The sequence below is a fragment of the Oncorhynchus nerka genome, linkage group LG16 (assembly GCF_034236695.1).
Source record: "Oncorhynchus nerka isolate Pitt River linkage group LG16, Oner_Uvic_2.0, whole genome shotgun sequence".
NCBI lineage: Eukaryota > Metazoa > Chordata > Actinopteri > Salmoniformes > Salmonidae > Oncorhynchus > Oncorhynchus nerka.
Window position 1 is genome coordinate 13195597 of NC_088411.1, and position 21181 is coordinate 13216777.

The 21181-nt window shown below is 44.0% G+C and overlaps 1 protein-coding gene across 5 annotated transcripts in view; it reads left to right on the forward strand.

Annotated features, from left to right (window-relative positions):
- Positions 1-21181, forward strand: part of prkg1b (protein kinase cGMP-dependent 1b) — a 161560-nt gene that overhangs the window by 135091 nt on the left and 5288 nt on the right. For 3 of the 5 annotated variants that reach the window (XM_029684708.2, XM_029684706.2, XM_029684710.2), the window contains 2 exons: positions 5769-5843; positions 20620-20734. In XM_029684708.2, the coding sequence (XP_029540568.1) occupies positions 5769-5843; positions 20620-20734 (190 nt within the window). The remainder of the gene's footprint in view (positions 1-5768; positions 5844-20619; positions 20735-21181) is intronic. The other 2 variants (XM_029684709.2, XM_029684707.2) reach the window with 1 other exon arrangement.

Consider the following 21181-nt stretch of genomic DNA (forward strand, 5'->3'; position numbering starts at 1 on the left):
AACCAGTACTATCTGCACCGGATTATCTGCATTAACCCTTTTTAGACTGACTTGTTTTGTCTCATCACATATGCTACTGCTACTGTTTGTGTTCTGTCACTTTATTCCTAGTTATACTGTATGGACATATCTATCTCAATGACCTCGTACCCCTGCACATGGACCCGGTACTGGTACCCTGTGTCTATAGTCAAGTTATCGTTACTCATTGTGTTTATTATTACGTGTTTGACTTTTCTATTATTTCTCCATTTTCTTTCTCTCTGCATTGTTGGGACGGGGCCCGTAAGTAAGCATTTCACTGTTAGTCTACACCTGTTGTTTACAAAGCATGTGACCGAGTACAATTTTAGATAAAAAAAAAAATGATTTTTAAGAAATATAACAGGGTGTACCAGTACCGAGTCGATGTGCAGGAGCTCAAGGTAATTGAGGTAGCTATCTAAATATATGTAGGGGTAAAGTGACTAGGCAACATGATATAACACATATGGAATCATGTAGTAACCAAAAAAATTGTTAAACAAATCCAAATATATTTTATATTTGAGATTCTTCAAAGTAGCCACGCGTTGATGACAGCTTTGCACACTCTTGGCATTCTCTCAACCCGCTTCATGAGGAATAATTTTCCAAAAGTCTTGAAAGAGTTCCCACATACTGTATGCGGAGCACTTGCTGGCTGCTTTTCCTTCACTCTGCGGTCCAACTCATCCAAAACCATCTCAATTTGGTCGGGTGATTGTGGAGGCCAGGTCATCTGATGCAGCACTCCATCACTCTCCTTCTTGTTCAAAGAGCCCTCACACAGCCTTGAGGTGTGTTGGGTCATTGTCCTGTTGAAAAACAAATGATAGTCCCACTAAGGGCAAACCAGATGGGATGACGTATCGCTGCAAAATGCTGTGGTAGCCGTGCTGGTTACGTGTGCTTAGAATTCTAAATAAATCACAGACAGTGTCACCAGCTAAGCACTCCCACACCATCACATCTCCTCTTCCATGCTTCATGGTGGGAACCACACATGCGGAGATCATCCGTTCACCTACTCTGCGTCTCACAAAGACTCGGCGGTTGGAACCAAAAATCAAAAACTTGGACTCATCAGACCAAAGGACAGATTTCCACCGGTCTAATGTCCATTGCTCGTGTTTCTTGGCCCAACTCAGTCTCTTCTTCTTATTGGTGTCCTTTAGTAGTGGTTTCTTTGCAGCAATTTGACCATGAAGGCCTGATTCACATAGTCTCCTCTGAACAATTGATGTTGAGATGTGTATGTCACTTGAACATTTATTTGGCTGCAATTGCTGAGGCTGGTAATTCTAATGAACTTGTCCTCTGCAGAAGAGGTAACTCTGGGTTTTCCTTTCCTGTGGCGGAACTCATGAGAGCCAGTTTCATCACAGCGCTTGATGTTTTTTGCGACATGACTTGAAGAAACTTTCAAGTTACGGATTGACTGACCTTCATGTCTTAAAGTAATGATGGACTGTCATTTCTCTTTGCTTATTTGAGCTGTTCTTGCCAAAATATGGACTTGGTCTTTTACCAAATAGGGCTATCTTCTGTATACCACCCCTACCTTGTCACAACACAACTGATTGGCTCAAACACATTAAGAAGGAAAGAATTCTCACAATTAACTTTTAAGAAGGCACACCTGTTAATTGAAATGCATTCCAGGTGACTACCTCATGAAGCTGGTTGAGAGAATGCCAACAGTATGCCAAGCTGTCATCAAGGCAAAGGGTGGCTACTTTGAAGAATCTCAAATATTACACTTTTTGGTTACTACATGATTCCATATGTGTTATTTCGTAGTTTTGATGTGTCCAGTATTATTCTACAATGTAAAAAATGGTTTAACAAAAACAAACCCCAGTAGGTCTATCCAAACTTTTGACTGCTACTTTACTTGTCGCGGTGTCAGTGTAAGTATGAGTGAGTGTGTGAGTAGAGTCCTGTGTGTGTGCATAGAGTCAGTGAAAGAGACTTAGTAAAAAAAAAAAGCTAAATGCAGGTAGTCCGGCTAGCCATTTGATTAGCTTGTTTAGCAGTCTTATGGTTTGGCCCACACACACAACTGGGTGTGTGTGTGGGCCATGTTAATTCCTTAGTGATGGAAACACAGAAGAACTTGAAGCAATCGACCCGTTCCACTACAGTCCCATCGATGGGGATGGGGGTGTGCTCGCCCCTCCATTTCCTGTAATCCACAATCAGCTCTTTCGTCTTGTTGATGTTGAGGGACAGGTTGTTGTCCTGGCACCACAATGCCAGGTCTCTAAACTACCTACAGTGGTGTAAAGTACTTAAGTTAAAATGCTTTAAAATACAACTTAAGTAGTTTTTGGGGGTATCTATACTTTCTTTTACTATTTATATTTTTGACAGCTTTTACTTTTATGTCACTACATTCCTAAAGAAAATAATGTACTTTTTACTCCATACATTTTACCTGACACCCAAAAGTACTCGCTGTATTTTGAATGATTAGCAGGACAGGAAAATGGCCCAATTCACAGATTTATCAAGAGAACACGTGGTCATCCCTGCAGCCTCTGATCTGGCGGACTCACTAAACACAAATGTATCTTTTGTACATGATGTTTGTGTGTGCCCCTGGTTATCTGTTCATTTTAAAAACAATAAAATTGTGCCGTCTGCTTTGCTTAATATAAGGAATTTTTCATTATTCATACTTTTACTTGCATGTATATTTAGAGCAAAATCATTTGAGTGTTTTACCCATGTGATATTTTATTTTACTTTACTTGAGTAACTTTCTATTAAAGGTATCTATACTTTTGCTCAAGTATGACAATTGGGTACTTTTTCCACCACTGCCTCCCTATAGGCTACCTCATCGTTGTCAGTGATCAGACCTACCACTGTCGTGTTGTCAGCAAACTTGATGAGGGTGTTGGAGTCCTGCACAGCCACAAAGTTGTGGGTGAACAGGGAGTACAGTAGGGGACTAAGCACAAACCCCTAAGTGGCCCCCCTATTGATGGTCAGTGTGGCGGATGTGTTGTTTTCTACTATCACTGCCTGCGGGCGGAACAGCAGGAAGTCCACGATCCAGTTGCAGAGGGAGCTGTTCAGTTCCAATGGTCCTGAGCTTGGAAATGAGCTTGGAGGGGACTATGGTGTTGAATGCTGAGCTGTAGTCAATGAACAGCATTCTTACATAGGTATTCCTTTTGTCCGGGTGGGTATAGGCAGTGTGGAGTGCAGTAGAGATTGTGTCATCTGTGGATCTGTTGGGGTGGTAAGCAAATTGGAGTCGGTCGAGGGTATCCGATAATCTAATTGATGTGAGCCATGACCAGCCTTTCAAAGCATTTCATGGCTATAGATGTGAGTGCTACGGGGCGATAATCATTTAGGCAGGTTACCTGCCATCTTGGGCACAGGGACTTTGGTGGTCTGTTTGAAACAAGTTGTTATTACAGACCATGTCAGGGATTGATTGAAAATGTAACGGAAGACACTTGTCGGTTTGTCAGCGCATGCTCAAAGTACGCGTCCTGGTATTCCGTCTGGCCCCTCGGCCTTGGGAATGTTGACCTGTTTACAGAGAGCGAAATCATACAGTTGTCTGGAACAGCTGGGGTTCTCATGCATGGTTCAGTGTTCCTTGCCTCAAAGTGTGTGTGGAAGGCATTTAGCTTGTCTGCTAGGCTCTAGAGACTGGGCAGCTCGCAGTTGGGTTTCCCTTTGTAATCCGTGATAGTTTATAAGCCCTGCCACATCCATCGAGCATCAGAACCGGCGTAGTAGGATTTGATCTTAGTCCTGATCTTAGTCCTGCTTTGCCTGTTTGATGGCTTGTCAGAGGTCATAGCGGGATTTCTTATAAGTGTCTGGATTAGTGTCCCACTCCTTCAAATAGGCAGCTTTAGCCATTAGCTCACTGCGGATGCTGCATGTAATTGATTGGTAGTCTTTAACAAATCTACTTTGAAACAAAAGTATACACCTCACACACATGGTTATGGGCTTAAAAAAGTAAGGCATCTGTACCATGTCAGATATAGAGTTAAAATGTATAACATTTTGAGTTTGCATCTCAATAGTACACTTTCTATACATCACAGAAGATTGAAATATAACAAAACTTTTTAACATAGAAACATCGTATTTTCGCCAACAACAAAAAAAATCTTTATAAATTATGAAATTATGAAAAATAATAATAACATTCCACCCATGAAGCCAAAGAGGGTACTTTTGGTCATTGACTGCAGAAAAAGGCTACTGAAGCCATTGAATTATGTGGTAAACTCCTCAATGTTATTGGATGAGTCCCGGAACATACTCCAGTCTGTATGACCGAAACAATCCTGTAGCTTAGCATCCGCTTCATTGGACCACTTCCGTATTGAGCTTGTACTTCCAGTTTGAGTTTTTGCTTGTAAGCAGGAAGCAGGAGGATAGAGTAATGGTCTGATTTGTCAAAGAAAGGGCGAGGGAGGGCTTTCAATGCATTTCAGTGCACGTTGCTTCTAGTTGCACAGGTGACATATGCTCATAAAAAATATATTTGGCCACCAGAAATGCCACCTCTGAATGTTTATTTTCTTATGGCCCTATACAATTTGTTGAGTGAGGTGTTAGTGCCAGCATCGGTTTGTGGTGGTAAATAGACAGCTATGAGAAATGTAGATGAAAACTGTTGGTAAATAGTGTGGTCTGCAGCTTATCATGAGGTACTCTACCTCAGGCGAGCAAGAACTCAAGAGCTCCTTAACATTAGAGACACGCCCTCTTCCCTTCGTCCTACCCGAGTCTACCGTTCCGGTCTTGACAATGCATAGAAAAAAAACAGAAAGATGTATGTCCTTGTTCAGCCACGACTGAGAAACATTGGATTTTTTGGGAGTGTCGGATCGATAGGATAGACTAGAAATGGAGCTCATCCAATTTGTTCTCAAGGGATTGCATGTTCACCAACAGAGCAGAGGGAAATGGCAGTCTATTTGCTCGCTAATGTACTCTGGTCAGGATGCTGGTTCGCCTGCATCTCTTTCGCTGCCGCTTCCTCTTTCGTGTCCTGGGGATTAGGGCCTGGCCCAGAGTATGCAGAAAGTCCATAGCTGCCGACTTGTTGAAGTACAAAATTACGTCCATATCGAAGTTAGTGTTCTGATGTCCAGACGCTATTTTTGGTCATAGGAAATTATGGCAGAGACATTATGTACAAAAAAACGTTAAGATCAGCGATAAAAACAACATAAAATAGCAGAATTGGTCAGGAGTCCGTAAGACGGCTGCTATCCATTGCAACGCCATCTTAAACTCGATGCATAGTCTCATAATAATAACAATCTAGTCTGTAGAGTCTTTTCTCAGATTATAATCAACACTTTAGCTGATGGGGAGGGAAATAATAATAATAATACTTTGTTTTTTCTTTTACATTTTCAACTGAACGTATGGTGTGATTCATTTGAAACCGAAATGGAAGCCACCCTAACGTAATGCTCTTGATTTGCACTGGTCTCACAGCACAAGGCTGAATGATGTTCACAGATTCTTAAACATTGTCTCAACATCATCGTGTTAATGTTAACTCACTCTTCTCAAGGCACTTTTCCTAGATAGATTTTTGTGACAGTTGTTTTAGGTGATTTGCTGCCCTCCTATGTTCCGTGCATTAACAATACTGAACTCAATGGGGATCTGTGACAATAACAGCATATGTGACCTGGTGTTCAAGGTATTGAGCAAGTTAATGATTAGTGTTACTCTGTGATCTCTCTCAGCTCATTTAAACACTTGATTGGGGGCCTGGAAGATGTCTCAAACAAAGGCTATGAGGATGCAGGGGCCAAAGCCAAGTAAGTATCCTACTCTTTATACTCTTTATAAAGTACTGTACAACTCAAATTCATAACTGAATTTTGTTATGAACTATATCACTCCTTTGTATTGATGTATGCATCACACATGTAGTCGTGCACACATGTGCACACCTCAATTGCTCTAAACACTCCTTACACCTCTCTCAAAGTACATGAATGCACACACACACACACACACACACACACACACACACAAATGTTTCAAACACACCTCATTACAGTAGTACCAAACTACCCCTGCTTTCCTCCACACACACTACACCCCTCATTAAGGCTGAACACCACTAGCCATTGCAAAACCTGTTTTGTCATGTTGTTTCTTTCTTGATTGTTGTGGATATATTCTGCTTGATGAGGTTCTAGTCTATGCATAAAATTAATTAGTGTCTCATTTGATCTGCTCATTTGATCTCAGCTGCACAGGCTTTCAGGAAAGAGAAACTTTATCCAACCCAATGGGTTTGTTACATATTGAATCCTACACTAGTCCCCACTACAATTACTGAGCTCTGGGGTTTAGAATGTTTTCATGATTTACTGATTGGTGGGAATTTGAGGAATGTGAATAATTCATCTGATAATAGTAATTCAGTTTTAGTTATTCTTCTTCAGCTTACATATTTAATTAGAAAATACACATTGGTTTGTATTTCACTGACCTTAGAACATATTTACAATTGTGGAATAAAACACCTAATAATAATACATACTGATCTTGAAAACTGATCCTTGTACCAGCACATATGTGACTCACCACCTGGATTCAGTCTTATATAACAACATTTGTAATTGTGTTTTTTACATTGGAAAAAGGTATAGACTAAGAGCTACAAAATGGTATATCATACACTGCACTTGAGGAACAATGGGAAAGTAATTATGCTTTGAAAGTTGATCAACTTATAAACTCACTTTCGAGAAAATGGCCTTTGAATGATTTGGTATCTAATGAAGAGCTCGTATTTGTCTACACCCATTCAGCATCATTCACACCCTCTTAAGCTTTAGCCCCACCCTGTTTCGCTCTCGGAGCGCACACTTGACGCTCTGGCCGATGATTTGTTTACCTCTGGATAACATGAAAACAGCCTAACCAGCTCTGCTGGCAACAATTTCATTACGCTTTTTGGCAGACGTTTACTGACACCGGCCATATTCAACGGGTGTTGTACACACGTCACGTAACGTTAGCTAACGAGCCAGCCAGCTAACATTAGTTAGTTAGTTAAACAACAATGAACGGTGCCAACAATGCCACAGTGCTGGTAGCTAACCAACCAGGTTCGATGTTAGCTAGTGTGAGCGGACCAAGTAATTGGGCGTCACTCTAAAGCGGGAAGGTGGAATAAACGAGTCAGGAGTAGGTTTTCTTGATTGAACACAGTTCTCTATTGAGGGCATTTGGTCAACACAAACAGTCCAACATAATCAATGAAAATCTTCCAAGGAAAAACATACATCTTCTTCTCCGGATGAAACCGGAACACAATAGGCTTATCTTTAAACTACAACAAAAAGTCACGGGATTGTCACCGTCTTAGTGGTTCTTCCTGGATAGCTTCTCTCTCTCGGTGGCCATCTTCCAGAGATAGTTTTCCCCCTCTCTGCTGGTTCCATTCTCTCTCTTATAGGGGAAGGAGAGTATGTCATTAGTACCGTCAGCTGTGCTTAATTGCCTCTGGTTACCTTGTCTCCCATGCCTTGTTGGGCTACTATCCATGAGCCCAGCCTGCCCTCTGGTGGTCCTTCCACATAACTTCCCCCCCAGGACCGAACCGGATGGTCGGGCGTCAGACGCACCGTCTTGGTCGCGTTGGGACAGCGCGTCTGCATTCCCGTTCCTCGAACCGGCCCTGTGGATGACATGGAAAGAGAACGGTTGTAAAGACAAAAACCATCGGGCTATTCTGTTGTTATTGTTTCTCTTACCAGCCATCCACGTGAGGGGCGCATGGTCAGTAACTAATGCAAACCTCCGACCCAGTAGGTAGTACCGGAGATAATCGAGGGCCCACTTGATGGCTAAGGCCTCTTTCTCTACGGTCGCATACCTCTGTTCCCGATCGCTGAGCTTCCTACTAATGAAGAGAATCGGCTTCTCTGCTTCACCTTTACCCTGAGCTAGTACGGCCCCGAGCCCTGTATCCGAGGCGTCGACCTGCACAATGAACTCTTGTGAGAAGTCCGGAGCCTGTAGAACGGGATCAGAACACAGGCCATCTTTTAGCAATTGAAAGGCCTCTTCCGTCTCGTCTTTCCACTCTACCTGGTTTGGCAGGTTTTTCCTGATGAGGTTTGTGAGGGGGTTGGCAATGGTTGCATATCCCGGGATAAAACAGCGATAATATCCTGTTATCCCTAAGAAGGCCCAAACGTCTCGCTTGGTCCGGGGTCGTGGCCAGTCACGAACTGCCCTGGTCTTCTCTGCCTGTGGGCGTATTTTCCCATTCCCCACGGTGTACCCCAGGTGCAGTCCGAAGGGCATCCTCACATACTGGAAAAGCCCCTCTGGGGTGGCGAAGGCAGTCTTTGGGCGATCCTCCGGAGCCACCGGCACTTGCCAATATCCCTTCATCAAATCCAGGGTAGTGATGAACTTGGCCTTTCCTAAGCGCTCCAAGAGTTCATCCACGCGGGGCATGGGATACGCATCGAATGTAGAGATGGCATTCACGCCCCTAAAGTCGTTGCAGAGTCTCATACTACCATCGGATTTGGGGACAAGGACTATGGGACTGGACCACTCACTCGTCGAGGGCTCGATCACGCCCATCCTCAACATCTCCCTCACCTCTTTCTTAGCGATGACTCTGCGAGCCTCAGGAATCCTGTAAGGGCAGATATGCACCTTCTTGCCGGGTTCAGTGTGGATATGGTGGAACAGGACATCTGTTTGTCCTGGGAATGGAGAGAATATTCGACCGAAGTTCATAATCAGCTTGTCTAGCTGTCTTGACTGCTCCGGTAGGAGAGTTTGGCCACGGCGCACCTGTGGTAGAGCCTCCTCTTTTCCTTTGCCCTCCAGGGCCATCAAAGCCACCTCCTCCTCTCGTCCATGGTACGTCTTCAGCAGGTTTATGTGATAGAGTTGGACCTTCTTCCTCCTGTCAGGTTGCTTGATGAGGTAAGTGACCGGTGAGACCCTTTTCATTACCTCGTAGGGCCCCCTCCACTGCGCCAGCAAGCGATGTTCGGCCGTGGGCACAAGCACCATCACTTTCTCTCCCACGGTGAAACCACGGGGGGTCGCAGACTTATCATAGGCCCGACCTTGGGTCCTTTGCGCCTTCTCCATATGCTCCTTGACTATGGGCCACACTGCTGACAGGCGGTCTCTCATCAGGGTAACGTGTTCTATTGTGGATCGAAAGGGGCATGGTTGGGTCTCCCAGGTCTCCTTGGCTAAGTCGAGGATTCCTCGACAGGGTCTGCCATAGAGCAATTCAAACGGAGAGAATCCAGTGGATGCCTGGGGTACTTCTCTCAGGGCAAACATTAAGTGTGGGAGAAGCATGTCCCAGTTTTTCCCGTCTCGGGACACCACTCTTCTCAACATGCTTTTAATTGTTTTGTTCAAGCGTTCACACAACCCGTCTGTTTGAGGGTGGAATATGCTTGTACGTATCTGTTGAACCTGATATAACCGACACAAGTCCTTCATCAACCGGGACATGAACGGGGTTCCTTGATCAGTTAAGATAGTCTTGGGGAGGCCCACACGAGAGAACATCAGGAATAACTCCTTTGCAATTCCCTTTGATGACATGTTACGCAGGGGTATGGCCTCCGGGAACTTGGTAGCGTAATCTATAACCACTAGGATGTACTCGTGTCCTCTGGCGGATTTTGGGAGGGGTCCTACAAGGTCCATAGCTATGCGTTCAAAGGGAGTCTCTATGATGGGGAGAGGAATCAAAGGGTTATGTAGGTGTGGCCGTGGGGCTGTACTTTGACATTGATCACTTGTCCTACAATACCTGGCCACATCCCGGGTGACCCGGGGCCAATAGAATCTCTGCATGATTCTGTCAATAGTCTTGTCTCGTGCCAGGTGTCCTCCTAGGACGTGGGAATGGGCTAACTGTAGAACTATATCCCTGTATGGCCTAGGCACCATTAGTAATTCCTGGTTTTCTCCCCTTCGTTGTGCGACCCAGTATAAGAGACCCCCGCCTGATTGCATAGTAAGGAAGAGGGGGCTCACCTGATCCCTCGACGTTCCTCCCGTCGATCACATTCACCTTCCTCATGGCCTCCCTTAGGTCTGGGTCTCTATGCTGCGAGGTGCCGAACTGTCCCTTTAATTCCTGGGGCAGGTCGACCTCGGTAGAGGGATGTGGAGGTTGTTCCACATCCCCATCAGGGGTGACCGAGGAGAATCCCTTCCAGGTTCCCTCCTCGGATGGAGCTTCAAATATATCCCTTAGCGCCCGGTTGCTCCTTCCTTCCTGCGTTGTGTATAACCCTTCACATGTGTCTTCATCGGTGGTTTCCTGGAATATCTGTCGTAAACGTTGGGTCGCTATTTCTTCCTCTGCTGCAGAGGACGAGGTCGCGGCTACGTCTCCTTGTAGGACTACTACCTCGGGCTTGGATTTTCTCTTCTTTCCTGTCCCCCTTCTTCCCGTGCATAACGTCATCTGCCGAAGCTCCTTATATAGGGGACAGTCTCTCCCGATCAATAATGGCACCTTCAGCTGCGGCACTTTCCCGGCCCTGACTGTACACCTTCCTTTTGGAGTGAGAATAGGCAGATTCACAGTGGGGTAATAGTGGGTGTCTCCATGGATACAGGATACGGCTACTTTGTCTGGTAGCAGTGTTGCGGAGGTCACCATCTGCTCCTCTACTAACGTAACCATACTTCCCGAGTCGAGAATAGCTACCACATCTTGTCCTTCGACTCGCACCGGAATCTCTGAGGCTGGGGCTATCTCTGCTAACCAACAGTGTTGATCCTGCCCCCTCAAAACGGGATGTGTGGGGGTAGGCAGTGATGACTCCGTGACCATGGGCTCATCCTTGCTAGGACATTGTGGAGCATAATGGTTGGGAGACTGACATTTATAACACCGACCCTGCTGTGTGGTGGCTGACTTCTCCCACCTCCGGGGGGGGGGCTTGGACGTTTCGGTGGCGAGCGCGATGGGGGTGAGTCGTGGTACGGGATTGGAAGACTCCTTCCGTTCCTCCTTGTCACTTTTTAACAACTCCCCTGTAGACCGATATGTTTCCACCGCCTGGGCTATGTCGTCGACTGACAACGGGTTGGCTTGCCCCACAACCCTTTTTAAGTCACTGGGTAATTCTCTCAATATCTTGTCCACTACGAGAGTCTCTATCACATGTCCTACTCCCTTTCCAGGTTCTAGCCACTGTTTCGTCAGTCGTATTAAGGCGAAGATCTGGGCACGGACGGGTTGATCAGCTGTATAGGTCCATTGATGGAACTTTACAGCCCTATCTCTGGCAGTCAGCTGGTACCGGGACAGGATCTCGGTTTTTAGTCGCCCATAGTCCGCAGCTTCGCGGGAATCCAGGTCAAAATAGGCTTCCTGAGCCACGACGGTCAAAAGAGGGGCTAATGCGCTCGCCCATTCTGTGGGCGGCCACTCTTCCAAGGTGGCCGTCCTTTCGAAGGTCATGAGGAAGGCCTCAATATCATCCTCCTTGGAGAGACGAGGTAAGATGGCGTGAGCAGCCGCTCTTGGCTTAACTCTAGGTTCTTCTAGTCGGCTCAGCTGTTGTTGCAGGAGTTCTATGGTTGTCTGCTGTGCCATGATCAATTGTTGTAGTAGGGCGTTATCCATCGTTCTTGAATGGTTCCTCCGGGTCTACTGGAAGAATCTTGATTTACTCACTTATCCTTGTGTCACTCGTCCACCTAATGCCCACATCCTCCACCAATGTGAGCGGACCAAGTAATTGGGCGTCACTCTAAAGCGGGAAGGTGGAATAAACGAGTCAGGAGTAGGTTTTCTTGATTGAACACAGTTCTCTATTGAGGGCATTTGGTCAACACAAACAGTCCAACATAATCAATGAAAATCTTCCAAGGAAAAACATACATCTTCTTCTCCGGATGAAACCGGAACACAATAGGCTTATCTTTAAACTACAACAAAAAGTCACGGGATTGTCACCGTCTTAGTGGTTCTTCCTGGATAGCTTCTCTCTCTCAGTGGCCATCTTCCAGAGATAGTTTCCTCTCTCTCTGCTGGTTCCATTCTCTCTCTTATAGGGGAAGGAGAGTATGTCATTAGTACCGTCAGCTGTGCTTAATTGCCTCTGGTTACCTTGTCTCCCATGCCTTGTTGGGCTACTATCCATGAGCCCAGCCTGCCCTCTGGTGGTCCTTCCACACTAGCTAACATTAGGCTCTAACTAGAAAAGCAAATGGCTCTGGTAAACATATAATAATCTCAGTTAGGGAGCCAGCCAGCTAACTTTAGCTAGCTAGCTAATAGTACACTTTAGCTTGAAATGAAACCACTTTCTGTCAAAATTAGAAATGGGTAATATCTGAAAATGTAGCTAGCTAATGGACTATCTTACCTGTATACATCATCATGCATGATGGACGTTTCTCCCTGTCAGGAATGTCATACCACGGTTGCCCTTAATTTGAAGATGTAATCTCTTTAGCTATAATACTCTAATTCCTCTGATTTCAAAACTTGATCCTCCAGAAAGTGGAGAGCAACACTTATGCAGCTCCACAGCACAATACATTGTTTTAAAGCTACATTCATCAGGATTACCAACACAGACTGACAAGCTCAAATAGACAGAAGCCATCTATATGGCAGACCAATCTGAACTCCTCCCTCGGCATGTCCAGCCCACTCATTATCTCAGCCAATCATGGCTAGTGGGAAGGTTGCTCACTTTTTCTGTGGCTTAACCAAGGCTCGTATTTTAACCATTTTATTCGTATTTACAGATGGCATACAAGTTTGCTATTAAGGCACATGAAAGTTCAAATGTTTGAGAAGGCATTTCTGTCAAAAAATGCATTTTAATAAAGAAAATTACTTGCGACATACGCCTAGTTTCCTGAATCGGGTCACATATTATTTGCATAATGGAGTTTGTAAACATTCCACTGTCTGGTTTTTGCTGCTGAAGTACAGTACCAATCAAAAGCTTGGACACACCTACTCATTCAAAGGTTTTTCATTATTTTTACTATTTTCTACATACATAGAATAATAGAGAAGACATCAAAACTATGAATTAACACATATGGAATCATGTAGTAACCAAAAAGGTGTTCAACAGATCAAGATATATTTTATATTTGAAATTCTTTAAATATGAGGACCTATTTGGTGAGGATCTGCCTTACAACAGGCCTACAAGCCCTCAGTCCAGCCTCTCTCAGCCTATTGCGGACAGTCTGAGCACTGATGGAGAGATTGTGCGTTCCTGGAGTAACTCGGGCAGTTGTTGTTGCCATCCTGTACCTGTCCCGCAGGTGTGATGTTCGGATGTACCGATCCTGTGCAGGTGTTGTTACACGTGGTCTGCCACTGCGAGGATGATCAGCTGTCCGTGCTGTCTCCCTATAGCACTGTCTTAGGCATCGCACAGTACGGACATTGCAATTTATTACCCTGGCCACATCTGCAGTCCTCATGCCTCCTTGCAGCATGCCTAAGGCACATTCACACATATGAGCAGGGACCCTGGCCATCTTTCTTTTGGTGTTTTTCAGAGTCAGTAGAAAGGCCTCTTTAGTGTCCTAACTGTGACCTTAATTGCTGTTTGTGTCTTAACGACCGTTCCACAGGTGCATGTTCATTGGTTTATGGTTCGTTGAACAAGCATGGGAAACAGTGTTTAAACCCTTTGCAATGAAGATCTGTGAAGTTATTATTATTTTTTATTTTATTATCTTTGAAAGACAGGGTCTTGAAAAAGGGAAGTTTCTTTTTTTGCTGAGTTTAGGTACGGTGTGCATTGTACACTAACACCGCTTCCAGCTGCCCCCTGGTGGCGATTTGACATTTTTATTCAAATCCTCCTGCAGGATTATTTTCCTACTGCAACGAAAGGGGTCAAATTGTGATTCGACATCTGTATGTGTCATGCCCTCCATCTCCAGGAGCCTGTGTGTGTGTGTGTGTGTGTGTGTGTGTGTGTGTGTGTGTGTGTGTTTGCGAGTGTGTGTGTGTGTCAGGCAGCATATTTAATTAGACTAAATCTGTAATGTGGATTTACTGTAGATCCTAGTGTATTGTATCACATGCCTTATTCCTCTGCCATCTTCTGCATAACATCACAACAGGATTCATTATGAATGTACAATTAATTTGTATTGTAGGCTAAAGCACTCTCTGTATTGCCTTTCTACTGTCATTTGAAAATGTTGCAAGAGCCCCCTCTAATGTTTAGGGATCCTTACTACAGGAAATGCTTCATTGATGTTTGAGCCTGTTCACAGTCACACATGGACAACTCTTGAATTGAGATATATTTTTATTGACAATGAAACAGGCCATAGACTAGTAACTAAGGAGATATATCAATGTGCTTACCCCTCAATATCCTTTTGTGATCCCTCTATCACTAGCAACTGTTGTTGTCATGGTATAGTAACAACAGTCACTTTTACCTTTGTGTGCATCTTGATGCACAATGTATTCAGTATAGAGACAGACAGGCCTCTCATGCCTTCATCAGTCCTCTTGCATATCAATGGGCTGGAGTATAGAGAGCACGTAATTCACGGTTCGGTTGGGTCAATGAAATATACAGAACTCACAATAAGCTTTGTGCGTTGATCTTGTGGTTTCCACTTGTGTATGATTGACTTTTCAAGGATAGAGACCAGACTCTATTTGTGTCCATGGGGTCTACTGACGTTCACTAGTTACTAAGAGACCTGTAGTTGTTAAAATGGGCTTTGTGTTGTTTCTGGGAAAACAAACTCTATTTTAGGTTTTCTGATTTATGAGGAGCACGCAAAAACGCCTAAAAATAAAGCCTTATCTGAAGGAAACAACAGGAGAGGAAATCTTTAATTTCCTCGTTTTGGGGTCTGGAGTTACAATTTGCAGTCGTGGTAGCAAGCGCTTCCCATGTTAAATAAGTGCAGTTCTCAATGATGTATAATGCTGTCTTGGTAACATTGACATCTACAGTAGAAACATGAATATGTCAACAAACTGATGTCAAGCTGCGGGTTGACAGATGTTCCTTGTAGAGTAATACACTCGCTCCTACTCCAGCTCCAGCAATTCCATCAGTTAGCCCGCAGATCAGGATCCAGCCCGCAGATCAAGCCAGAGGGGCTTACTCTATGCAAAGGGAAGACTATATCCCCCACCATGGGGACACAATGCGCCCAGAGGCTGAAACTGTACAGTATCTTACACCCCAAGGGTCTCTCACACCAAAGGTGGCACCACAAGGGGGACTGGGAGGGCTGTATAGGACTTGGGTTCAGGCTGGTATCCCCTGCCCCACTACCTGCCTCCTCCGTGCCCCTAGGGTTCCCTATGTTCCCTGGCTGTAGGCTACTGTGCCTTCTCCCTGGTCTCCTTTCTTATTTTTCTGCCTACCTCGGTGAAACAGGGCCTATGTTTATAAACCTTAGAGGGTGGGAGAACTCCGTGCCAGCTGTTACAGCTAGGTCCCTGTAAACACATGTTTTTTTTTTTGGTGGAAGACAGTCGGTAGAAAAAAAGGTTCCATCTAGAACCTTAAAGGTTCGGCTATCCCCGTAGGAGAACCCTTTGAAGAACCCTTTTTGGTTGCAGGTAGAACCCTTTTGGGTTTTACATGGACCCCAAAGGGTTATACATGGAACCAAAAAGGGTTATCCTATGGGGACAGCCGAAGAACCATTTTGGAACCATTTTTTCTAAATCAGATGTCTGCCATTTGGTCTGCCATTTTACAAGTGAACCCAGACCTTTCGCTGTACAGTTCCAACTGAAATTGTCCAACATTAACTGCACTAGCTAGCTAGCTTATCTCCTTGCTAGCATGGGAAACTAACGCTAGCCAGCTAGCTTGAGAAAAAAAAAAAATTCAAATAGGCAACGTTTTGGCTAGCTAGCTAAATTGTACATCCAGCATGTTGTCTATATCAATACTGTTACAATTACCAACCGGTTTGATAAACAAATTATTTATAAAACCATGATGTGATGTATGACAGGATTGGATGTTGCATGCAATTTCAATTGTGTTTGAATTGCTTCATGTATCAGAAAATTTGCGTGAGATGATGTCATTTTCAATTTGCATTTATAACAGAAATTTAGTCCAAATTGCTTCGTGTGACACAGTCTTAAGAGTGCAGGGCAGCCAGGCCAGAAGCGTTGACCTTGCAGTTTCCACTTGTGTGTGTGATTGACTTCTCAAGGATAGAGAGTTCTTAAACTACTTTCAGTCTCCCTGTTTTGTTGTGGAGATATGTCCTACTGTCTCTTGATTTTCATGAGCCTAATTAAACTTTTCATTATGTTTTCTTATTTTATAATTACATTCTTTAAGAGAGTGGTACAATTGTCTTCAACAAAGTATCTGTAATGTTATTGGTAAATCCAATGGGTTTGTGACCTGTTGACTGCTGAAAGACTATATTGAGAGACACTTAGGCAAGAGGAGTTTATTTTTGTGTTTGGCCTTTAGTTCTAGCCTAGGCAGTGTCTCTTTGACAGCTCAAGAATAGTACCAGTGCATTCACAAGGTTAATTATGCTTTGGAACAATGACAGGAAACCACATATTGTAAATGCTGCACTTTCAAATAAGGAATAGGCAACTTTATATGGATATAGTGTGGCCTCTCATTAGGCTGAATATTATGTGTCGCTCAGACTTTTGCATAAAAGTTAGCATTTGGCCCATTTTGGAGGATCAACAGAATTTATATTGTAAAACAATTAGACAAAAAATGTGCAATGCATGATTTTTTCCGAGATGTTAGGTTTTAGATACTCCTACATTGACCGTGTTCAACCTAAAAGACAACCATACTTGAATGTTATCCCGGTTCTTGTGGACATGAGTTATGGGAAGCGAGCTCTCCCACAGATCACCAGTTGCCATTACTGCCATATGACTGGCAGGGAACAAAGATGAGATTGATGGCAGGTCAGCGCTATAGTAAAGCATTTATGTTTGACTGTTAGACCTCGTGCTTAGCTCTGAGAATGGAACCAGGAACCAGAAGCATCCCAAGGCCATGACATTTACGGCTACACGATCACAACAGAACTGCACATATATGGAGCTGTATTAGCTGTACAGTAGTCATTTAATGGTGGCAAAGCTGCAACATGTAACTTTTTGGTGACCCAACCAAATTCACATAGAAATATGAGCTATAGATCTGTCATTCTCATTGAAAGCAAGTCTAAGAAGCGGTAGATCTTCTATGTGGGCTATTCCTATGCTTCCCGTTCTTAAGTTTAGTTTTTGCGTCGTTGACTTTCAGTTTTGTACACCAGCTTCAAACAGCTGAAAATACAATCTTTTTTGGTAAGGAAAATATATTTCACAGTGGTTTAGATGGTACAGTCTCTAGTCTAGACTATTCGTGCTTTGTTTTGTCACATAAACTGAAATTAAAACTATTAGAACTTTAGCAATCAGGGAATGGCGGAGCGATTTCTGCATAGTGCAGCTTTAATATTAGTTTAATAGAAAATTGGGCAAATTAAATTGAAGGTACAATTACGAGTACATGGTTCGAGTCAAATAGTTTAAGATCATCAGAAGTTCACAACATCAAAGGATACACGATTAAAATATAAGATGCAAGGTAGCCTAAATGAAGGAAACACAATGAGACAAGGATAACACCAAGTTGAACTGACCTAGGCTTGACTTGTCAGGTCTTCAGGTCAAGGGGACATAATCGTGTCAAATTTCTGCATTGTGCATTAACACCTGGTAGCCCACTTCTATCGGGATATTTTTTGGTTATCTCTGCCCCTGTGGTGGCTGTATTGTGAAACAGGTGGGGGGTCAAACCCCTATGGGTCGGTCTTAGTTGTGCATTGACCCCTGAGGTGAGCGGCCTCATCCAGCCCCAGGTTGGGACTTAGCAGATATTTTGACAGCTGCCACGGCAGCAATAGTGCAGATATTGGAAGTAGTCATGTCAGAATGGAGGAATGTGACTGTTTTGCCGTGAGCGCGCTTTTCAGCAGCAGCTCTGGTATTTTGAGGGGCCGGGGGCGTAGCCGAGAGAAATTTGATTGATTTTTTTCCACACAAATTTGTGTGTCTCATTACAGGACATTGTGTAGCTGTAGTATCCATTATCCATACGGTGGAATGTTGTGGTTTGAAGACACATATTTTCTAGTACTTTTCTAGCCTACAATGCCTACAAGCATTGTAGGCTACATGGCGTTGTGTATAGGCTTGTACACTTACATAAGAAAGTCACTTGACTTAAGTCAGGAGGCTACTAATGCCTCATATGGGCTGTGAAACAAAATACATAAGGTTTAAGTGTCTAGAACTCGATCTGATTTTTACATTCACAGTCCTGCTTCATGAGAAGGTCACTGTTAACCTAAACGTCCCAAATGCTTCTCAGAGTCATGGGCTACCCTAGGACAAACGAATGGGATTGAAGAATGACCTAGTGGAAAATCACCACACCGCTGAGGCCTCTGACAGTCTGGTCTACTGGAGGCATCATTCAGCATAGCTTCTGTCAGCAGCTCACCAATTACATCATGTGACACCCCATCTGTAAACTTTTTCCTCTTAAGGCCTCGGGAGAGTTGATTGGTGAAATGGACTCCACGACAAGTCCGAGGGCCACAAATGAGGGGGTGGGGGAGATGTGTGTTTAAGCCGTTACTATAGAATCAGAAAACAAAAACACTAGGCTATACACTCGACAATTACAAATAGGACACATTAGAACTGTAAAAAAAATACCATTTACATGAGTTGAGCATTTATATAGACATTGACTAGATCTTTGGTCTTGTAAAAGTTTATAATTATTGTGTTGCGTTTAGTAAAGTCTTTACACCCGTCTACACAGTCATAGTTGACCTATAAACCCTGAACCTATGGTTCATCCTAATACGTAGGGCTTCAACGGTGGGCCACCAGACTTCAGTCCGATGGGGGATCAGCTGATGTGCGTTTGGTAATGTGACTTTGGCCTCAGTCAAGGCTTAGTCGATGCGGTTCTTTGCTCCCTGACAGTCCCCCATAATGGTCCTCTCTGATTGGCCGGTGTCAGTTTCTACGCACTGCCAGAAAGCATTAAGGTGACACCTATATCCATGGATAACATTAAGTTTGTTACAGACGTGGCTAGTAGCAACACCCCTCTCCCCGTCTTTGGGGTCTCACGTCCCACCAGCATAGTGTGATGCAGTGGGGTAAGATCTGTGATAAAGAGGGTGTGCTGTGAGTTCATACTACTAAAATGACATGGGTGCTTCCTGTTTTGTTCACCTCAAACTCACATTGAAGATGGCCGATAATTCTCAGCATATGGGACAGATGATGCAGACACTCAGTTACATGTCCCAACACAGATTCTGGGGGATCACTCAGTAGCTCAGATGTCTGGGAAACAACCTGATAGCCTTGTTCACAGGATATTTTCAGGCCTGCTTATCTGTCAGATTTTCCATACAACCATACAGGATTATTATATTCACTCATTCACCAATTAGCTGAATTGAATACCATCCTTCATGGCTGTAGTTAACAGGGAATCAGTAAAATGACACTCTCCACTTCAGCTCAGTGAGGGACCAAATCCTGTCCATAATGGTTCTTTAATATGGAGGTGTGATCTGCATTCCAAGTTTATAAGTGAGGTGTAAGGCCTTGCAGATGATGGAGGCTCAGTTTGGCAGTATGGCAGGGGTGTGAGAGCTATGCTAACTGGGTGAACCTCAAGCAATGTCCAAATGCTATTAATACCAGTGGGATCAGCCAGGCAGTATTTGTAGTCACTGGTACTTGGAGCCGAGTACACTTGGCTTTTTGTTTTGACACGGACACCCACCTTAGTCGCTGTCCTGCAGTCTGGATTCAAGGCTTTAGTCTCTCCCCACCTTGTGGTCTAAGTGGACGTACTGTAAAGTTAATTAATTGACTGTCTGCAGAGTTGTTTCAGTGTTGGATAGATCTTTCTTGGATTGAACTTTTAGAAGGTTACCTCTACCTGAACGCCTGTTTATTTTCTATGTTTTGTTTGCAAAAACTCTGGGTGGTTTCTTCAAAGTAAGGATTTCTACCTTGAGGGCTGTAATTGCTGGACTCTGAACTCAACACACCCAGAGGACTCTGAGAAAGCGTACTTGGACTGCGATACACGCAGACTAAATCTGAAGATCTGGCTAATTCACCAATCTTCCACACCCAGATAACACTATATTCGAATCCTCGAAATGTGAACTGGAAATGGCGCCTTAACTCCACTTTCGAGAAAGAACTCTTACAGATGCTGTGTAGAAAGTGTTGGTGAAGCAACAGATCAACAACTGTGTCTTGCAAGGCACATAATTCCGTTCTATTGACCATATTATTGACTATTATCAGAGGGCTCCAGTTGATTGATTGTTTTTCACTACTTGGTTAGACCACGGTGTGGACAAGATGCGTGAGTTGATCTTACCTATCCCAGTGCGGAAAGAGAGGGAGCGCCAGAACAGTCTCCCGGCTCCCTCCCCGCCATTGTCATTACTTATCGCCTCCTACTCCATCCAGACTTCTAAGAAGTTTCCCTTTTTCCACTTCAAAAAATGTAGATATGAAGCGGAAAATGCCTTCTTCTGCAACCTGAAGCTGGTGGACTTCAACATCATTGACACGTTGGGGGTCGGAGGCTTCGGACGTGTGGAGCTGGTAGGATGTTTAAATAAAGTATGTACTGTTTGTCTGTATGTACGTATATGTTCATAACGTCTTTCTCTCTTTTGTACACTGTTTCACTCCCAGTCCCAATGTCTTGGCATACTGTATCAACTGGGTAGACTGAATAGTCAAGGTTGCCCATGGATGACAATGTCAGTTTTTTCCATTGCTAGGAGGTCCTCAAGAGTGAACACGATTACTGTAGTCGAGTGATTTCATTCTCTAGGGAAGGTCATTAGATGCAGACATCGTTGAATCGTCGAATACCTTGTTTTTGGAGCTCTACATTTCCAGACAGTTCTCGAGACACATTGTCCTATTTCATTATAATCCATTGGCGGGGGATAAAGAGTAAAAGAGACGTTGAACTTAATTGGGAGATAAAGGACAGGGAGGATCCGTGGTCTTCTTGTCCTGTAACGGAGCGGTCTCAGGTCAGGTAGCAAGAATGTCTTT